This window comes from Crinia signifera, chromosome 4 (assembly GCF_055691185.1).
Source record: "Crinia signifera chromosome 4, ASM5569118v1, whole genome shotgun sequence".
NCBI classification, from domain to species: Eukaryota; Metazoa; Chordata; class Amphibia; order Anura; family Myobatrachidae; genus Crinia; species Crinia signifera.
In genome coordinates, this window is record NC_139220.1 from 18,571,646 (window position 1) to 18,592,025 (window position 20,380).

At 44.6% G+C, this 20,380-nt stretch overlaps 1 protein-coding gene across 5 annotated transcripts in view; it reads left to right on the forward strand.

Moving 5' to 3' along the window:
• ATXN10 (ataxin 10) overlaps positions 1-19,742 on the forward strand; it is a 111,487-nt gene extending 91,745 nt beyond the window's left edge. For 4 of the 5 annotated variants that reach the window (XM_083181293.1, XM_083181294.1, XM_083181296.1 and 1 more), the window contains one exon: positions 19,365-19,742. In XM_083181293.1, coding sequence (XP_083037419.1) covers positions 19,365-19,546 — 182 coding nt within the window. In that variant the 3' untranslated portion in view covers positions 19,547-19,742. Of the gene's footprint in view, positions 1-2,255; positions 2,336-19,364 lie in introns of those variants that run through there. The other variant, XM_083181295.1, reaches the window with a different exon arrangement.
• Positions 19,743-20,380: the final 638 nt, after the last annotated feature.

Consider the following 20,380-nt stretch of genomic DNA (forward strand, 5'->3'; position numbering starts at 1 on the left):
TGTAGGTACTTGTTTTTTAGCACGGCCACAATCGCATCCATCGTGTACCTTAAAGTTAAGGTACACGATGGACGCGATGGACCCGATTTCCTTTGAAATTAGGTCCATTTTGCCGGCAAAGGCAAAATCGGGGGCATCGCGTCGGTCGCGTGCATTAACATGGCCCCCGACACGATGGACGCGATTTTGCCATAGGCTTCAATGTTAAAATATTTTTAACATTGAAATCGGGAGCATCGCGTCTGTCTTGTGCCATTATAATGGCACAAGATGAGATGGACTTGATTAAGTCCATTTTACATAGGAAACAATGTGAAATGGGCTAATATGACCCATTTCACATTGTATATGGCCCCGTCATGGGTTACGCAACCCCATTGTGAGCGTCACCCCACGATTGACGCCAACCCGAAGCGTGGCGAGCGCAGCGGTACGCGTCCTCCGACCTTTTCATACCCCTACTATCCACGTCGGCGTGGAGTCGAGAATATAAAGTGTGGCGAGCGCAGTGAGCCACCGAGCCCGAAGCGTGGCGAGCGCACGCGTATGCCTGTGAAGTTATACGCGTCCCCTCGCGGGGCTCGCCACGCTTCGGGCTCGGTGGCTCGCTGCGCTCGCCACACTTTATATTCTCGACTCCACGCCGACGTGGATAGTAGGGGTATGAAAAGGTCGGAGGACGCGCACTGCCGCCCCTCGCGGGCTCGCTGTTCTCGCCACGCTTCGGGTTGGCGTCAATCGTGGGGTGCCATTGAGGGGGTAAAATTGGCGGTCTGGGGAATACTTTACATTGAATCCAATGTAAAATAGGGTCCCAGGGGCCCTATTCACATTTGATTCAATGTAAAAATCGGGTCGATTGCGTCGGTCGCATCGCATGCGATGCAACGAACGCGATTTTTTCGACACGATCACCCCGATACAAATCGGTGTGGCCGTGCTAGGAAACAAGTACCGAACTGTATTTTATTATCGCTTTGTGAACTTCACCCTAAACTACATTTTACATTCTCGAGGGGGGGGAATTCTCCTTTAAGGCAAATCGCCATGCATGCACGAGTACGTCAACCCACCAAACGCCGGCATCGGAGCCTGGCATCACCTGCCTTTGGGTTTGGCTGTTCCCTTCCCCGCGGTCACGGTGGATGTTATCATCCAGGACTACTGTTTATATAACGAGCAGGAATATATAGAATAAAGATATAAACACATTTTCGGATACTTTCCCTTTTTTTTTTTTTACTCTGTGAAAATCTGGAAAAGCCTGTATGAGGATCCTTCTGGATGCCTGGCAGCTGCCCGTATAATTGTGGTTTAGGAAAACCTTCAGCTCAAACAAATCCAAATTCAGTTGCTCTGGTCTACAACAATGGCATTTTGTTTTCGTGCCATGCCAGGAAAGACAATATGAGGACCCATTTTATTTATTTCTTATTTTTTATTTTTTTTTCTCTTTTTCTTTTAATCCAGTTACATTTTGGCCCTAAGATTGCAGACCATAGCAGAAAAAAAAGTAGGATTACGTGGAAAGAGATCCACGAAAAAAGGCGCGGATAATAGTTTTTCTTTCATTCGGTCTTTTCTTCTTTCCGACCTACAACAGAATCCTAACGCATCGCCCCAGACGATATTCGTTGTATACTTTGCACATAAATAGCTACTGTACGTTAAGATGTGGTTTCATTTTACAGCCAGTGACGTGTTTGTAACAACTGAGGGTTTTCATACTTATTACAGCGTCCGTTGCACTCTCTTACTTACTCCACTTCCGTGCAAGGCGGAGCATGTTTCTGGGAATAAAAAAAGATAGTGACTGACCACTTGGCAGATATGCTTTACCGAAATGAACAGGGTGGATACAAACACTGGGGCGGGGCCAGTGGCAGATTTAGGAGGTTGTTCTGGTTGACACGCAGCGATGCAAAGTTGTTTTAGCACGCCCACACACTTGGGAGTGTGGTCAGGTCCATGTGATGTCATAATGTCATGCTTCCCTCCTCTGGGTACGTTTCGAAAGGCCATGATATCTTTGTGGCCCCTTGCGACCTCCTGGGCGCTAGGCAGTCGTCTAGGTTGACTTGTGGAAAATCCAGCTCTGGGCAGGCCTAGTGATGTCACTGCAGCTCAAATGACTGCAGACACAGATGTAGTATTACCTTCTGCTGTCTATAGTTGAGTAGGGAAGTAATAATTGACTCTCTTGACAGTGCAGTGGAATGTCTGGTTAACAGTGAATAATGTCTCTATTTTCATAGGATTTATCCTTAAAATCGATGATCTTTGACCCTCTACAGGCAGTGCTTTGGAACCGACTGATTAGACCAAGTGTGTGGTTTTACCTGTCGGGTGAAAATTTCAAATATGCCGTAGAGAAGCTTTAGTTGACTTTTTAGTCATTTGCTTCTGTCTTTTTGTATAAAGTTCTAAATTACACTCCAACAATTGTATGAAATAAAATATTTTACATCCAAAAGGACCGCATGGGATATATATAGCTTCCCGGGCGGCTCAAGGGGGATCGGCTGTGACTCGTTGCAGGAGGGTATGGAGGGGTATGATGCATGCAAAGTCAGGAGATAATCGCTCAACTGCAAAAAAACTTTCAGGCCCTTGGTCACATATTATACTTTTCATAGGACCTGTTTTGCCCCTACACAGTGCAAACACAATAGCATCAGTCCCCCAGAGACTGGCACCATCCCTGTGACGGCCGATTCTCGTTTTCACTTGGTGTAGCCAGTTTTTGCCCAGCACAGGCTTGTAGCTGAAACGCTGTCCGTTTCTTAACTGTTTATTTAAGACTCCGCTGGTGGAGGTGACCAAGGTGAAGACCGACGAAGTTTTAGGGGGCTATTCAGTCCCAGCCGCTATTTTCGAATAGCAGCGGACACCTATTCAATGCTGTCTTTCCTGACAGCATTGAAGGGTCAGATCAGCAGAACGGGCTCGACTTCAAAAGCTGTTGGGCCCATTTTGCAGATAACGGCTGTGAATTGTCGCGTTCACGGACGAATCTCGACAATCCATGGCCGTTAATGCAGACACGCCCCCTTTTCGTTGATCGGCAGGCGGGACATTGAATCCCTTGACAAAGGCCTTCACAAGCTGAAACGCGTTGGGCACACCCCTAAGACATTCCTCGCTGACATCCCACCACTAAGGCATAGTCTCCTCATCTAGAGTTGAGCCCACAGATCCCCGTGACGTCACTCCGGGTCACGTGATCGCTGATACTCGGAAGTCGCGTCCGGGACACATGATCTGTGAAGCCGGACATTCAGAGTGCAGCCGGTAACAGATCCACAGTACTTGTTATCGTGGCCACATCCACGGCACCGCACACGGTGGGTGCGCAGCACCCAGAACATCTCTGCAGTGAGACACCATCCTCCAATACCACTGCGCAGCTCTGCAGACATTCTAAGGGTAAAGAGGCAAATGAGTGGGACGCCGCTCCTTGCCACCTTCATTTCCCCCACATTATTCAAGACTTTTCTTTCACCCCATAAGGAGTGCACCATCCTACTCCCACTGACATCAGTGCTACCGTGCACCCACCCATTTACTTTACACAGCTTTAACCTGTTATGAGACATAAACCCACATGGTTTACTTTATGGTTTAAAGGGGTCTGTTGATACCCTCATTCCCCAAGGGGCTCATCTCAGGCTACACTGCCTCACTCCCATTGACTTTAGTACATTTTGTACGCACACTATTGACTTGCCACAGCACAGTTACCTGTTATGAGACATAAACCCTTAGGGCTTTATGGTTTAAAGGGGTCCGTTGATACCCTCATTCCCCAAGGGGCTCATCTCCGGTCAGACTGACTGTACATACCTGTCAACACGTCCAGGTATTCACCACTTTCTGTAAATTTGCATTTAATTTTTATTAAAATTAAATTCTTTCTTCACAATTCATGTCAGTTACAGTGCACATAACCACCCACACTAGGTGAGCGCTCAATAACTATCTGTTCATTTTCCTTAAAGTTTGCTTAATTAAGATTTGACTTGCGCTGTACCTATCTAGTCGCCGGTGCTGGCTCTTACCCAGTTGGGCCTCTACAGCATCATTATCTGTCTCATCCCTCCTGATTTCATGTCTGTCCACCCAGCCATCATAGAGAACTTTGAAGTTACTTAGGAACATGGTGAGATGACATAACTTGCATAGCGCTCAATAAACCAATATTACCAGTCACAAATCCGTCCGGATGGTCCGCACACCATCTGTTCCTAAGCGTTCACTCCCTACAACAGCCCCAAGGCCCTGACTTGTCCACTGTTCCCATTCAGACCCTTTCCCCTAGAGTTTGCTTCAAGGATCCCTACAGGCCCATTTACAGGAGCTTCTTCTGTAGCCTCTGTTGCTGTGCCGCTGTGTTTTTAATATGTTATGAGCTCCATTCTGTACTCCAAGGAACATATTATCCTCCACTGCAGGTGTTTAGAACGTTGGATGGCATTGGCGAGTGTTGGAGGACGTTGTGGTGGGTTAAAAACTGTTATAGCCAGGAAATGTTTTCATAATAAGTCTTGGTTCTTCAACACGGTTCTAAGGAATGTCCGTGGCCTGTAAATGCGGATGGACTATAATGTGTGATTCAATATATAGATATCTTAATGTGTGATGCCCACTCAGTGGTTCCACTGGCATTCCATGTGGGTGGTCTGCTCACCACATCTTCATGCTCTACAGCAACATGGTTTACCACTTCAGAGGTGTACGGAGGTCTAATGTATGTCATTTCTGTCACCACACTGTAAAAACAGAAAGTAGGATACATTGTCCAACAGAAAGTAAGCTCACATCTGCAGGCCTTCTCATTAACCCCTGCGTGGCAGCAGTCCGGACCTTGTCCCACACGATGTGTTCGTAGCTAGTTTTTGGTCAATTCTTTCTATCTTGTTTACAAAGATCTGTGGTTGTATATTTTACAAGCCAAAGAACATGCATATGAGGTTTGCCAACATCTTGTCTGGTTTCCATGCCTCTTCATTTGTAAACTTCCTGTTGCCTCCACACAGCGGAAGCGCCCATTTTGGGTCCGGAAGAAAATGGTGACGTCACAAACTACAAATGACTAAGCGTTCGGGCCCCTTCTTCAAAATGGCTGCTTCCGCTCTGAATAAGTTAAGGGTGTGCTTTGATGCATTGTTTACAATAGAAGTAGAACTTGATGGAGAAAAACATTTATTGCTTATTTAAAATGCGTTATTTTCTGAAAGTTCTATACAGTGATCTTATTAATATAATGATTTATTATTATTATTTATTAACAGTTTCTTATATAGCGCACACATATTCCGCAGCGCTATACAGAGTATAGTTGAACACTCACATCAGTCCCTGCCCCAGTGGAGCTTACAATCTATATTCCCTACCACATGTACACGCGCACACAGACATTCTAGGGTTTATTTTGTTGGGAACCAAATAACCTACCAGTGTATTTTTGGCTTGTTGGAGGAAACCGGAGTACCCGGAGGAAACCCACGCAAGCACGGGGAGAATATAAGTCCACACAGTTCGGGCCATGGTGGGAATGGAACCCATGACCTCAGCGCTGTGAGGCAGTAATGCTAACCATTACACCATCCGTACTAGGACGTAAAAATATTTGAAGGCCACATTTTCAGCAGTCCAAAGTATCATAGACTATATACATCTAGATAGCCCCATACAAGATAATTCTGTTTTTTCTGCAGTACCCTCAGCTTGGTCTTTGTTATGGGACTCTACATCCGTGTATGACCTCAATACTAGCAAAATCTGGTGAACTGGAATGTGGAGCCCTTGCAGAACATTCATCCAATACCCAATCGCATTTGCTGTTGCTACTGTGGGTTCTCCTTACTGCAACTGAAGGGGTCAATGGATTGATTGACTTTACAGTCATCATACCAGATTAAACTGAGCCCATAGGCCGGTGCCTACTATGCCTATTTGGTAATCCTGTACCTTAATCCGTTACACTAGGGCTAGTTCCCACCACATAGCAAAGCACGGTTGTAAAGTGGCCTTTTCCTATTGCCGATGGGTAACCAGGAGAATGGCTGCCTATTATCAATGATTTGTTTTTTCCCTCAAAGAAAATCGAAAGTGCGGTTTCCAGCCTGTCCTAGTCCTTCTATGAGAAACAACTTTCCTGGGATCTTTATTCTGTTACTTATCACCCCAGTAGTAGTCGCCTGTGCGAAAAACAGTGCTGCTGCGTTTTCCATTGCATAATCTGTTTTATTTCTAGGGACAAATGAAGATTATTAAAAGTAATAATCTAGGGTTCAGTATGGTTTACCTACAGTCAAAAGCCTGATGGTCATTTAAAATGTCAACCGGTCGAAAAGTAGACCTGATTTTTTTTTATTTTTTACTTTTTTTTTCTGGTTTCTATGGTGACCTACTTCGATATGGGCACCCTATAAGTGTGCCTGTGCCACTATTATATTCTCCCTCCACGTCAACTGGGATGGTAAGTATGAAGAAGTCGGTTTCAAAGTAGAAATCCTTAAATACTCATGTCGACTTTTTTGACCTGTCGACGTATTACGTTTTAGTATTTTGACCGTGCCGGCATTTTGACCATGTCCGCGTAATGAATGTTGGTGTTTTGATTGTTAGCCAATGGTGGTTGGGATGGTGACCGTAGGTAAGTTGACATCCCATAACTCAGCACCTGTTAATTGAGTGGGCAACGTAAGGCTGTAAAAAGCCTCTTCAGCTAGAACACAACAAATTGTAAAGTCACAGTCTCTGTTTTGGCCACAGAGAAAGAAAGAAAAGGGGGGGTGGAACAACCCTCTAGCCAAGCCAGATTATGCGTGGTATTTGTGTGATGTGGACAGCAATACACTAGAGCCTTTTTGAGGCCACCAATTGACTTTCAAACGGAACCACAAGCTGGGCTGAAAGTCCATAGTGCAAGGCGCTTGTTAGCTATTCATTAAACTTCATTTTCATCCTCCAATTGACTTTATTACAAGACAAAACCAGAGGAGTGGAACTAGGGGGGGTCTTCTGATGATAAACACAGAATCCGATCCAAATCATTTGTACTGGATTCCCAGCCGTCCCCTGAGATGCACCACTACAGTTGCTGTGCTATTTTTATGCAGTGGAAACGTCCCGCACTCATTTACATAGAACAGGGAGGCTTTAGCGTTGTTATATGTGGCTTTTCCCCCTCGCCAGTGTATTCCTGACATCTGTAAAATGCCGTTCCAATGGCAAAGATGTATTGTGCTTGGCACTGTTTACCAACGCAGCTGGGTGCCCAGATAGTCCAAAAAAGAACTAGACAAAGCAGTTGTTTGTTTCAGGGGCACCTTTCCTGATCATGTACAGTAGACGGGTAGCGTGTCTTACACTCCCGAGGCACATTATATCAGCTCTTCCATAGTGGTCTATTCTAGCAGCCTGCACCTTTTCAAAATATCTGATTTTGTGCTTCTAGCACAGCTTGGTCTGTATATCTGCTGAAATACAGATCAACCTGTGCTAAAAGCACAACAGCAGAGAGTGACGCCCCAAGCAGGGAAGAGGAACTGCACGGGCTTTGAAAGGTACAGGCTGCTAGAATGATTTATAAATGGTGCTTTTTGGTGGTGGTCTAGAGTGGTTTGTGTGCAGCCACCGCCAACATACAGGAAAGAATTCACTACATCAGGGGTGGCCAAACCTCCTCAAGATCTACCAACGGTGCATGTTTTCCAGGCAACCTGTGGATCTATAGCAGGAATGAATGCAGCAGGTTTGAAAATGTGGCAGTTAGTAATGACTACAGCTGTGCACCAGCTAGGTAACCTGGAAAACTTGGACTGTTGGTAGATCTCGAGGACCGGTTTGGCCACCCCTGATCTACATTGTAACCATCGTTGTATCTTTGTGAACACTGATGTGACCAAATGAGGCTGAAACAGTTGTTGCCGCTTTGGGTTTATGGCTCTACCACGCTAATAGCCGCCAGTTGTAAGTACATCGTTGGCTCGGAGACATATGAAGGATTGATTAGAACGAGGCCGATCATGGTTACTTAGTGCGGATTAAATCTCTGTTTTGTTTTTCAAAAGACAATCTTATTAGGGGATAGCGGTAATTACAGACCAGTTACGGGACATTAATACAGCTCAATTGCACAGATTAATTAAGGCGTTGCGGGTGGTGCTGGATGCAATATAACAATATGTTGAAAAGCGGGTTAAAAAAAAAAGTGGATAGCAGAGGCCAGAGTGGGTGTGGATGGAAGCTAAAGCCTCACGGGAAGAGGGGGTGCCAGTTTCGTACCCAGGCAATGGACCCCCTTGTTGGATTCTGTTCCCCATACCTTGTAGTTAGTGCATTCTCCGTTGGTGTCGCCGCTCCTGGTTACAAAGGTCCCAGCAAATGTTCCGCTGAAGTCAGGATTCTCTGATCAATAAGAGGGGCACACCATAATATACTGTATATTGTGTGATACAAATGGGAGCGATATATCGTACACATCGTATAGTGTGTACCACCCATCTGTTGTTGTTGTTCATTGAATATTCCCATTGGATGCCATGAAAGTCAACGAGACGATTTCCACAGGCAGTGCAACATGTAATGATGTATTTCCGTGTGTACGGCAGATGCGATGTACCGCTCTATAACAGAATTACCCACATACAGCCGTCGCTGCAGCACATCGGTCACCAGCAGCATTATAACCCTGCACAGCAACCACAGCTAAGCCTCTGCATTATTCCATTGTCTCTCAAACTCGGTTGTCAGGACCCCAAATAATTCACATTTTCCAGGTCACCCAGCAGGTACACAGGTGTATTAATTACTGACTCATTTTAACAGATCTACAGGTGGAGCTAGTTTTTTTTTTTTTTTTTTCATTTTACTTATTTAGTGAGGAGACCAGAAAAAACTTACATCATATATTGTTCAGTGACATCATCGGTTCCCTGCCAGGTACCGTACACACTGGATGATATTTTAAATGATATCACTCACAAGGGGCAAAATGAGTGATATATAAATGTATGTTTAACATATCACATAGTGTGTACGCACCTTTGTACACGATTCAATTTCAGGTTTTTATATTTCTAAAATATTATTTTCAAAATTTTTTAATGTTTACCCTTCAGGGCAGAATTCAATCCCGGACACTATTTTCATCTGGAGGGGGGGGGGAATAGTGGCGGTCGTCTGTTCAATGCTGCCGTTACCGACAGCTTTGAAGGCAGATTCCGACAAAACCGATCCGACTTTAAAACAAGTTGAATCTGTTTTGTCGGAAACATCTGCAGATTGTTGAATCCACGGCCCTTTTTGCCGATTTGAGGACTTTTCGACAGTCGATACATTGAATACTGTCTACTTCCTGTCAGAATCCGGAATTTAATACCCCCCTTAACATCAGACCGATTTGTTATATTCACAATGCACTCATGTGTTCTCATTATAGTAGACTGTATTTATTTCGCTTATGGCTTTTAATGGATTTTACTTTCTAACTTGGGTGAAGATTTATCAAACCTCCTAAAGTGGATCCAAGATAGAAATTGCCCACATCAGCCAATCAGATTCTAGGATGCTGTTGGGATGCCGGTGGTTGAAACTGCACCGTCACAATCCTCCCATTGCTGGCGGTGACTATGCTGGCATCCCAATTGAAAGTATGCCGGGTTGGATTAGGGTTTAGCCGACAAGTGCGGTGGTAAGGGTGTCGATAAATAATAGTTGAATCTGACTACAGTTGCTATGGACAACCTCTCCTCTTTAGGATGTTTTCTCCCTCCCTTCCCTAAACCTCCCACCCTTATCAGATGCTTATTAGAACGTTAGAAAGCCCAGCGGCCTCCTTACCTATAGACCAAAGCTCTGCTGTCATCAGTTTTCCAGAACTATGGAAATCACATTGATACGTTACTCTGTAAAAGCAATTATTTTTTTATTTGCACTTTAAGAATAAGCAACGTTCTCCTCCCCCCCCCCCCCCCCCCCCCCGCATTGTCACACGGCACACAGTAAGTCATTGATGCCGCTGGGATCTTCCCAATGGAGAGGGGAGATAATAGCCGGCCGGGGGTCTCTGCCGTCTCTTTGTGCACATGAGAGATGGTCCCCTTGAATTGTTGATAGGTATTAGTTACGGATACAATTCGCAAACTCCATCCCTTCAAGCTTTCATTTCATGTGAACAGATAAGGCCCTGGCAAGCAACAGAAAAACCATTCACCTCTTTGTCAAGTGGAGGGCCGGTGCTTGAATGCAGCCCAGTGTATAATATGGAAGCTAAACTCGTTGTAATCCACTTGTTATGGAACTTCAGTAACTCCAAATCCCTCTGGCAGTGAGAACCCTGTACAAGCCAATTGTTCTCCGCACATTTATTCGGGTAGAGTCACGAGTTACAAAAGGGTGAGTGCCGGCTGTGTTCCCCAATCACACCCCATTGACCAGAGCCGCGCTAAGTGTGCCAATAGCTGAGAAGCACCTTTACTGGCCACAATGACCTATAAGAGAGTGTGTGTTTGTGTGTGTGTGTGTACACGATACACAGACTGGATGGTGTTGGAAGAAGAAAAACTTTATTATCAATGGGCTTCTATTCTCCGTGTCTGCGGGTCATTCATTGTCAGATACAAAATAGTATGATGGTCTGTCTCTATTACATCTCCTCGTTCTACTATCCCGGTGTGTCATAACGAATAATATACACATAAAATTGGACATCGGAAGAATATTATCAGACACCCTAGAGCAGGGGTGTCAAACTCAAATTCATCGGGGGCCGCATCAGCTTCTGGTCACCCTCAAAGGGCCGCTGTATAATAATAATGCAATGACACCACAGGCTGCTCCCGCTGTATAATAATAATAATGCAATGACAGCACAGGCTGCTCCCACTGTATAATAATAATGCAATGACACCACAGGCTGCTCCCGCTGTATAATAATAATGCAATGACACCACAGGCTGCTCCCGCTGTATAATAATAATGCAATGACAGCACAGGCTGCTCCCGCTGTATAATAATAATGCAATGACACCACAGGCTGCTCCCGCTGTATAATAATAATGCAATGACAGCACAGGCTGCTCCCGCTGTATAATAATAATGCAATGACACCACATGCTGCTCCCGCTGTATAATAATAATGCAATGACACCACAGGCTGCTCCCGCTGTATAATAATAATGCAATGACACCACATGCTGCTCCCGCTGTATAATAATAATAATGCAATGACAGCACAGGCTGCTCCCACTGTATAATAATAATGCAATGACACCACAGGCTGCTCCCGCTGTATAATAATAATGCAATGACACCACAGGCTGCTCCCGCTGTATAATAATAATGCAATGACAGCACAGGCTGCTCCCGCTGTATAATAATAATGCAATGACACCACAGGCTGCTCCCGCTGTATAATAATAATGCAATGACAGCACAGGCTGCTCCCGCTGTATAATAATAATGCAATGACACCACATGCTGCTCCCGCTGTATAATAATAATGCAATGACACCACAGGCTGCTCCCGCTGTATAATAATAATGCAATGACACCACAGGCTGCTCCCGCTGTATAATAATAATGCAATGACAGCACAGGCTGCTCCCCCTGTATAATAATAATGCAATGACAGCACAGGCTGCTCCCGCTGTATAATATAACAATAGTAATGCCATGACACAAATTATTATACAGGGGGAGCAGCCTGTGGTGTCATTGCATTATTATTATACAGAGGGAGCAGCCTGTGGTGTCATGGCATTACTTTTATATTATACAGGGGGAGCAGCTTGTGGTGTCATGGCATTATTATTATACAGGGGGAGCAGCCTGTGGTGTCATGACACCACAGGCTGCTCCCCCTGTACAATAATAATGACACCACAGGCTGCTCCCCCTGTATAATATAAAAGTAATGCCATGACACCACCACCAGATATATTGTTTTTTTATGTAACTTACTGTATTTTATCCCTCAGGCTCCTTTACTGCTGCTGCGGCTCCAGTAATTTCAATTCCACTCTCTGCGCCGCGGCCTGTCCTGCTGTGGCCCGCCGACTCGGCCTGCCTTCCTTCCTCTCTGCAGATGCGTGGGTGGGAGGCGTCATCGTCATGACGTCCCCACCCAGCGTCTGCCACTGCCTCGATAAGAGGGAACAGGCTGCCGGGGCCTCCTCCACGTAGCCGTGGAGGCTGGCGGCCATGTTCCTGTGGCCGCAGACATCTTAAAAGACCACAGGAACATGGCCGCCGGCAGTGCAAAAAAAACCTCTCAAAAAAGAGAATAAAAGATGAAGGCTGGCGGCTGCTGCGCGGGCCACATGACGAGGTCTGTCGGGCCGGATTTGGCCCGCGGGCCTTGTGTTTGACACCCGTGCCCTAGAGCATCTCTATAGATCCCCTTCACTCAGGCGTCTTTCCTTATAATTAACCCCGGGGGTAGGACTATTTGGCCCGATTCAGAACTGATTGTACGCTCATGAATTTGAACAGCCAGTGTTCAGTTAAGACTCCGCCCTGATTTATTTTAGAGTGGAGAATATCCAAGGTGACCTCTTATAGCCTTGATAATTGCGTATTAGCAATTACTCATATAGCAGATGTTGTTTTTTAGTTTATGACATCAGAATTTAGCCGGAATTACTCTGTGTATTGCATTATGAGCAATGTATAGTGATATGACTGATTACAATGCTGCCAGTTTATTTTAGAATATAATTTAAGTTTATAGTCCCGATAGAGATGGGGCGTTATTATAATATTGTCATCTATAGGCAGTTATGGTGTTTTTTTTTTTTAACACCTTTATAACGCAACAGTTGCTTCGTATTAATAACCTGGAAGACGCCAACGTCCTATCATTTCCAGGAGTGACACTTCCGCTTTAAAAGTAATTTTTCAGGAAACTATAGCAAAGAGAAAAATAAATGAGTTTAACCACAACGACATAGGACAAATCACACCGTGTAACATTTCCTAGGAAATGTTGGGCGTCCATACCACACAATAACAAGGGGCAACGGTTCCGAAGTGAGGAAAATATTCATTTTTATTTTTTTTAAGCAAATAGGCTTATCCAACAATAACAGAATAAATAGACAAAATAATTAGAGGGAGAGGAAAATGTTCAGGCAGTATTTTTAGATCTTTGTTCTCCCATTATGTATATCGAATTTATCTACCAGCTCCAAGCAAACCAGAAATTAAAGGGGAACACTCCCGGCCCCCCGCTGGTCCCCCTTGTCTGTTTCAAATCTCATTAGGGTAAACAACGTTGGATATTTTTAAAAGAGGGCTGTGGGTGTTGGTGCAGAGGTCCGTGCCATTTTTAATAAGAGTTATAGTATTTTAGATTATTTTTTTGTTACTTGGCCTGGTCTTTTTTTGCCAACTCTCTAAAATGATTAATAGTGTGGTTCTCCCAAATCCTAGACGACACTAATTATTTTCTGGACCATACAAGTATTAATGCAGATTCTGCCGGCACCAGAAAGGACCACTGTTAACCCATATTGTGTCTCCGCATTAGTTATTTATATCATTCTATTGTCCTGCAGGGTTTTCGATGGCATCGTTCAGTATTGGGGTCCTAAAAATAGGCTAGGCTAGACCCATTGATGAGAGCCAGGTACAGTATGTCATCTGATCACCTTTTAAAAAGATAAACGCAAAGGTACATTTTTTATTAAAAAATTGCCAGCCTCCCAGTTACCAAAATGGAAAGAGACTGACGCGTTTTACGCCTGCCTTTTAAGTTTAGATATTTGGTACTCCAGACGTAGAGGCAAGACTTGGCCGATCATTGATCTAGAGAAGTCATGCTTATTATGCACTGACCAATCCAAATACTCTACACATGCCTTTCTTATCATGTATGGAGATGTAATTATTGGCCTTGAAAGATACTGTGCTTACCATGCAAACAAAACCCCACTGGTTAATCAAAGTTATGGACAATGTAATGAGTTCTTTGTCCAAATTCCCCATTAAATGAACACAAATCATAACCAGGATACGAGGGCTTAGGAACCTTTTTTTTTTTCTACTTGCCTGGTCCCGTGGCGTCCGTCTTTAGAGGCATACCTGGTTCCAATGTTGCATTGCGCCAGTGACGTTATGACACATCCTGAGGTCACCGGTGCAATGTATCATGCCTCAAAAGATGGACGCAGGGGACACCTGAGGACCAGGTGAGTATGAAAAAAAGATATTCTGACATCCGGAATAATCCCCTATCCGAAATGCTCCTGGTCCCGAGCTTTTTGGATGCTGGTGTTGGAGCTTTAGGGCCTGATGTATCAAGCTTTAAAAAGTGATAAACTGGAGAGTGATAAACAACCAGCCAATCAGCTCCTTTAATTTTATAAACCCAGCCTGTAACATCAGTTAGGAGCTGATTGGTTGTTTATCACTCCCCACTTTAACACCATATTTATTATTTATTAACAGTTTCTTAGGTACTTGTGTATTATCTGGGCGCAGCGAGCGGTACGCGTCCTCCGACCTTTTCATACCCCCACTATCCACATCGGCGTGGAGTTGATTCTATATAGTGTGGCGAGCGCAGCGAGGCGAGCGCACGCATATTACTTCACATGTAATTCGCGTCCCCACGCGGGGCTCGCCACGCTTCGGGCTCGCCATACTATATAGAATCAACTCCACACCGACGTGGATAGTGGGGGTATGAAAAGGTCGGAGGACGCGTACCGCCGCCGCCGCTCGCCACGCTTTGGGTTGGCGTTGATAGTGGGGTGGCGTTAACAATGGGGGGCATTTAGCCATCGGGGTGGGTATACAATTAAAAATAGGGTCTGGGGGCCATTTCACATATGAAACAGGCATCCGGGTGCCTGTACATATAAAAATCGGGTCAAATCTCGTTGCATCGCATCGTATGCAATATGATTGTATGCGATGCGATACAACGCGATTTTAAGGTGCGATGAAAAAAATCGGGCGCCCAGATAATACACAAGTACCGTTTCTTATATAGCGCACACATAGTCCACAGCGCTTTACAGAGATTATTTGAACATTCACATCAGTCCCTGCCCCAGTGGACAGTGGCGTAACTACCATACGGCAGCCACCGCGGTTGCTTGGGGGAGCAAGTGCCAGCGGGGCGCCGCCGGGACTCATCAGGGCAGGCAGTCTCCTAGCACCTGCTGAGAGCCGCCCGCGCCGCCGCATTCCAGGTCCGGCACCACAGATATCCTCCTGGCTCCGTATCCTGCAGTTCTAATGAAAAATTACACGACAAAAAAAATGGCTGCCCCCATACAGCAGTTTTTTAGGAATGTTAGAGGAGGTGGCGGCCTCCTCTAGCATCCTTAAAATCGGCGGAGTGGTAAGGGGGGTGTTTTACTTTTCTACTTGGGCTATGGGGGGGGGGGGGGGGGGGCGGCGGCGATGTCATTATCGGCAGGGGGGGGGGGGCGCAAAAATTTTAGTTACGCCACTGCCAGTGGAGCTTACAATCTATTTTCCCTAACACATGTACACACAGACATTCTAGGGTTAATTTGTTGGGATCCAATTAGCCTACCAGTATATTTTTGGACTGTGCTAGGAAACCGGAGTACCCGGAGGAAACCCATGCAAGTACAGGGAGAATAAATAAACTCTGCACAGTTAAGGCCATGGTTTCCGCTTATTACCTATACGCACCAACGTGTGGATATTTTACAATTCCTTCCGCTCCTTTCCCCCAACTGTATTCATTATTTTCTTGTTAAATGAACAGTGGTAGGTGGCATCTTCCACCCACATCCCACAGAAACCAAAATAGTCTTTATAGTTTTAATGTATTTGTTACTACTGAAGGACCAGGGCTATGGTGAAACTAAAGGATTCTTTTGGTGAAGACGTGGAAATGAGTCTGTGATGATAGGAAAAAGCATACAGCTTGGGCGGGTAGCGGAACACAGCAGAGTAGAGCAGTCACTGTCAATTAACGGACATCAGGACCCTATGTCTGCGGAACGCTAGCCAAGTCTTACTGTGCTTCTGTTTCTTTATGTGTTCATCCTCCCTCTTCTGTGTTTTTTCCCTTTCTATTCCCTTTCTTCTAATTACAGTGTTAATGCCCGGCGTAATTGTATTAAATATGACGTTTTGTAATCTGGATAAGAATAGGGGTGTGCCTTGTGCTTGGTAAGGCAATGTAGTATGTTAAGAAGAACATTGATCATCACTGAAATATCAGATGTAATTTAGCGGTGGCCGGTGAAAGCAGGATTTCTAGATGGAGTTTCCAGTTGTAGTCCAGTTGCAGTCCCAAATTTCCCTCTCTGCTGAACACTGCGGGGGAGCAGTAGAAGAACCTAAGAGCAGATTTATTAAGCTCGGTGAAGTGATAAAGTGTCTGGTTTTTATCACCGCCCAATGAGCTCCTAACTGTGAAGTTACAGGCTTGGTTTGAAATATGTCAGGTAGGAGCTGATTGGCCAGTGATAATAACCAGACACTTTGGGGGAAATTTACTTAAGGAAATTTGTAAAAAAAAATAGGTGTATTTGTATCCAGAAATACACTAATTTTTTACATTTATTATCCCGAAAATACAGCAATTCGTTTTCATATTGATGTGCTATCAATACGAATACTATTTGCCGTATTTTCGGGATAGTAAATGTCAAAAATAAGTGTATTTCTGGATACAAATACACCTATTAGTAAATTTTGTAAATTTCCCCCTCTATCACTTCACCGAGCTTAATAAATCTACCTCCTAGTAACGACCCTGGACATTGGTCTTTTTATATACTGGATACTTTATGAAATACAGAGGTAGATGTATAAAAAAGTGATAAGGGCGGAGAAGTGATAAAGTGCCTGGTACTTTATCACCGGCCAATCAGCTCCTGACTGTTAAGTTACAGGCTGGGTTTAAATAGGGACAGTTAGGTGCTGATTGGCCGGTGATAAAGTACCAGGCACTTTATCACTTCTCCTATATTACCACTGCTTCATACATCTACCCCACAGTATCGAGATCTAACACTATAGGTGGTCTATAGTATATTTTGTATCAAATATTTCTATACTATAAATAAATGGTAAGGAAAATGTTAAACTGACCATAATAAATACACAAACATAATAGAACCAGTACCACTTTCTAAGCTCACGTTCTCCCACCTCATGGTAAGGCTCCTATCTCTTAGCTGCTCTCTGGTCCAGTGCACTGATTGAGAACTCAAATCACACACAGCAAACTTGGTAGAAGAAGCTGCTACCACACGGGACATGTGAAGCAGCTCCGCTCTGTCCCTTCCACTGCATGATGTGTCAGTAGTTCTAGTAATCATATATTTCATTGCTATTGTCATAATTTGAGACACTTGCCCAGAGGACGGTGGTTTCTGGAAAACCGGAATTTTTTTCCCCCGGGCAACAGGATATTTGACTGGAGTACGTTCCACACTGGTGCTTCCTCTTGCGTTTGCTGTTGTGTTATAAGTGCAGTGATTCATGGGTGATTGCTGTGGATAGTGACTGCACTTGTGAGACATACACCAAAGTGACCGCGAGTAGTTTGGTGTATGCGTCACACTGGCGCGTCCTCTTCCAGTCTCCTTATAATACCAGTGCAGTGAATGACAGATGATCAGTGTATGTATAAAATTGAGCTTCCTCCTGCTGCCGCTATCAGCATCCCAGTCACTGAGAGGTGGTCGCTTGTGGCGCACACATTGCCTTGCAATCAGGCGTTTAGACTGCGTGACCAACAAAAATGGATAGCACGGAAGATATTTGCCGTGGCCAGGAGGTACGTTGAGCGCCTTATATGAAATTTACCAACAATTTGCTGTCTCGATGCCGGTTTCCCGCGTTCTTATATATATAGGCCACCGGGTGCGTATTCTACCAAACTGTAAATCTACCTCCACAAATAATTGTTTTGCTGATCACAAATCACATTTTTACCGGTTTAAAAAAATAAAAATCTCGGAGCACACGGATGAGTCAGGTGCTGTGTGTCGCTGAAGGCTTAACGAGCCGAGAACACAGACAACGTATCTGTAATTTTATAAACATTTAATCCTTTAACAATTCTGAACTTCTTGCAGCAAGGAAAAGCCAGCACCTTGCTAGCGACACCCCATGCTCACGCCAACCCGGCACGCATTGTTTCAACATGTTACTATGTGTTCACATTTCAGTAGAAGAATGGTTGAAATCTTAATTATACATTACTTTTTTACCCTTAGGCGCGTTTAGTTTTCTTTTCCTAGGATGGGGGGGAGGGTGTTGTCCAGCCAGTGATGATTTAAATTCATTTCTTTCATTTACAGCTAACATCCTTTTTCCGTTTGCTGTTTGAATTATAACGTAAACCTAAACTGGGACTTTCCGTAGCAGTTTGTTAGGGCGATTTAGCCGTTTGTTCGTTATGACTGGTGTGACATCACTGCGTGTTTCCAACATCTTCCCTTTACAGTTGAACAGTTTCTCACCCTGCTATGGAAACTACGCAGGTTGCGGGTAGATTAACAATAGTGTGCACCGAATCCTACCCTCGCCATCCTTTGACATTTTGCTGCGTTTGCCATGTTCTCACGTGACGGTGAGGTTCCACCACTTCCGACCGGAGGTTATACTACCGATGGACATTCCATCCACATCTACATTCAATTCAATTCAAAAGAAAATAAAAATCACTGCTTTGGTTTTCCTTGAATTTCAAAATGATTATTATGTGAATTGTGTGGTTTGCCCATTAAGAACGCCCTTGCTTTAAAAAAAAAAAAAAAAAGTTCAGAAACCATATGTTGGGATCGATTCAGACTTGATCGCTAATTTATAGTATTTGCAAATGGAGCGATTATCGAATGATTGCTCATACGCGAGCCTGAAGAGGGACAGAAAATGCGTATAGATTGTAAACGCGGAGTGACCAGAGCTTGACTGACAGGAAATGGATTCAGAGAGGCTGCAGCGCAATTCAAAATTCAAATGGGAGAGCCAACTGGCAGTGAATCCGCTTGGAGTGGCAGTTGGCGTGGCTTCCCTATTTGATTTTAAACGGAGCTGTAGCCCCTCCTGTAAAGCCACCACTAGCTGCGAGTTAATATGCACATGGTATGATGTAGGGTACCCTCGCTGGTATTTAAAAAGCCATCATAGTGGCCTATTGCTGACCCCTAATTGGCTAAGTTTACAACCCTCCAGTAGCTTCTAAATAGATTTTTATACACAAATCTCTCCTTTTTTTTTTATTTTATTGATGTGATAAATACTATTGTCCCAATAGTTTGCTTCCTAACTGGGGGGAAGATAATTATGAGAATGTAATGTAGCCTATATGTATTTTCTTCTCTCTGTATATTCCTTAACCATGTGGACTCCAGTCCTAAACCAGTGGGCGGTTTACGCCATTAGGAACCTCACGGAACAGAACGAGAGAAATCAGGAACTGATCGCCAGCATGGAGCGGCAAGGTCTTGCCGACACCTCGCAACTGGAGAGTATGGGGTTGCACGTCGAGGAACGGGATTCCAAACTGATTCTGAGATCTCTCAAGAAAAAGTGATGTAACAAACATCCAGGCAGAACATTACGTGGGTGGTTTCCTGCTCATCGGATGAAGCAGACACATTCTTTCCTGTACGTGGACGTTAATACATGATCAGATCCTGGATGTGATGATAGTAGAGCCTATGTAAGCTCTAAAATGAATCGAATTAAAATATATATAGTTGCTAAAATTGTTGCCTAGCAACTGCCTCCATCTGGCTATTCATTCTGCAGCTGACCAATGGCTGGAGAGTTCCTCCTAGTCTCTAGAGTGAATAAATTCTGATTCCAGCATTCATTTGTGACCGGTCTCACTGCAGTACAAGACTTTTTGTAAAACAAAAACAAATGACACTGCATTCTACGTAATTATTCGGGATGTGGTTAATATCCAGGTGGACTGGATGCCTGCAGTCAGAATACCCACACCAGCAGCCTAACTTGTGACTACAAGACCTACGCTGGTATCCTGACATCATTGAAAATTCTGATGTTGGAATCTCGTCTTCCTCCATCACAAACATAGGTATGGGGGGGGGGGGGGTTAGCATTAGGCCAGGGGAGAGAGGTTAAGGTACTAGAGGGATACTTCCAGTTGGGCTGTAGGGGTGGGGGGCAAGGTTAGGGTTAGGCCGGGGAGAGGGGGGTAAAAGAGGGCTAGGCTGGAGGGTTAGTTAGGCACTTAGAAGAGGAAGTTAGGGTGCGGTGTAGGAAGGTTAGGGATAGTCGGCAGGTAGGAAGGGTTAGGCACTTAAGACAATTTTTGCTGCGGGGTGCCAGGGTTGCAGTGCTGACATGGGTTGGCCTTCCAGTCTCAAATCAAATGATTTGTGACCAGTGTCATAGGCAA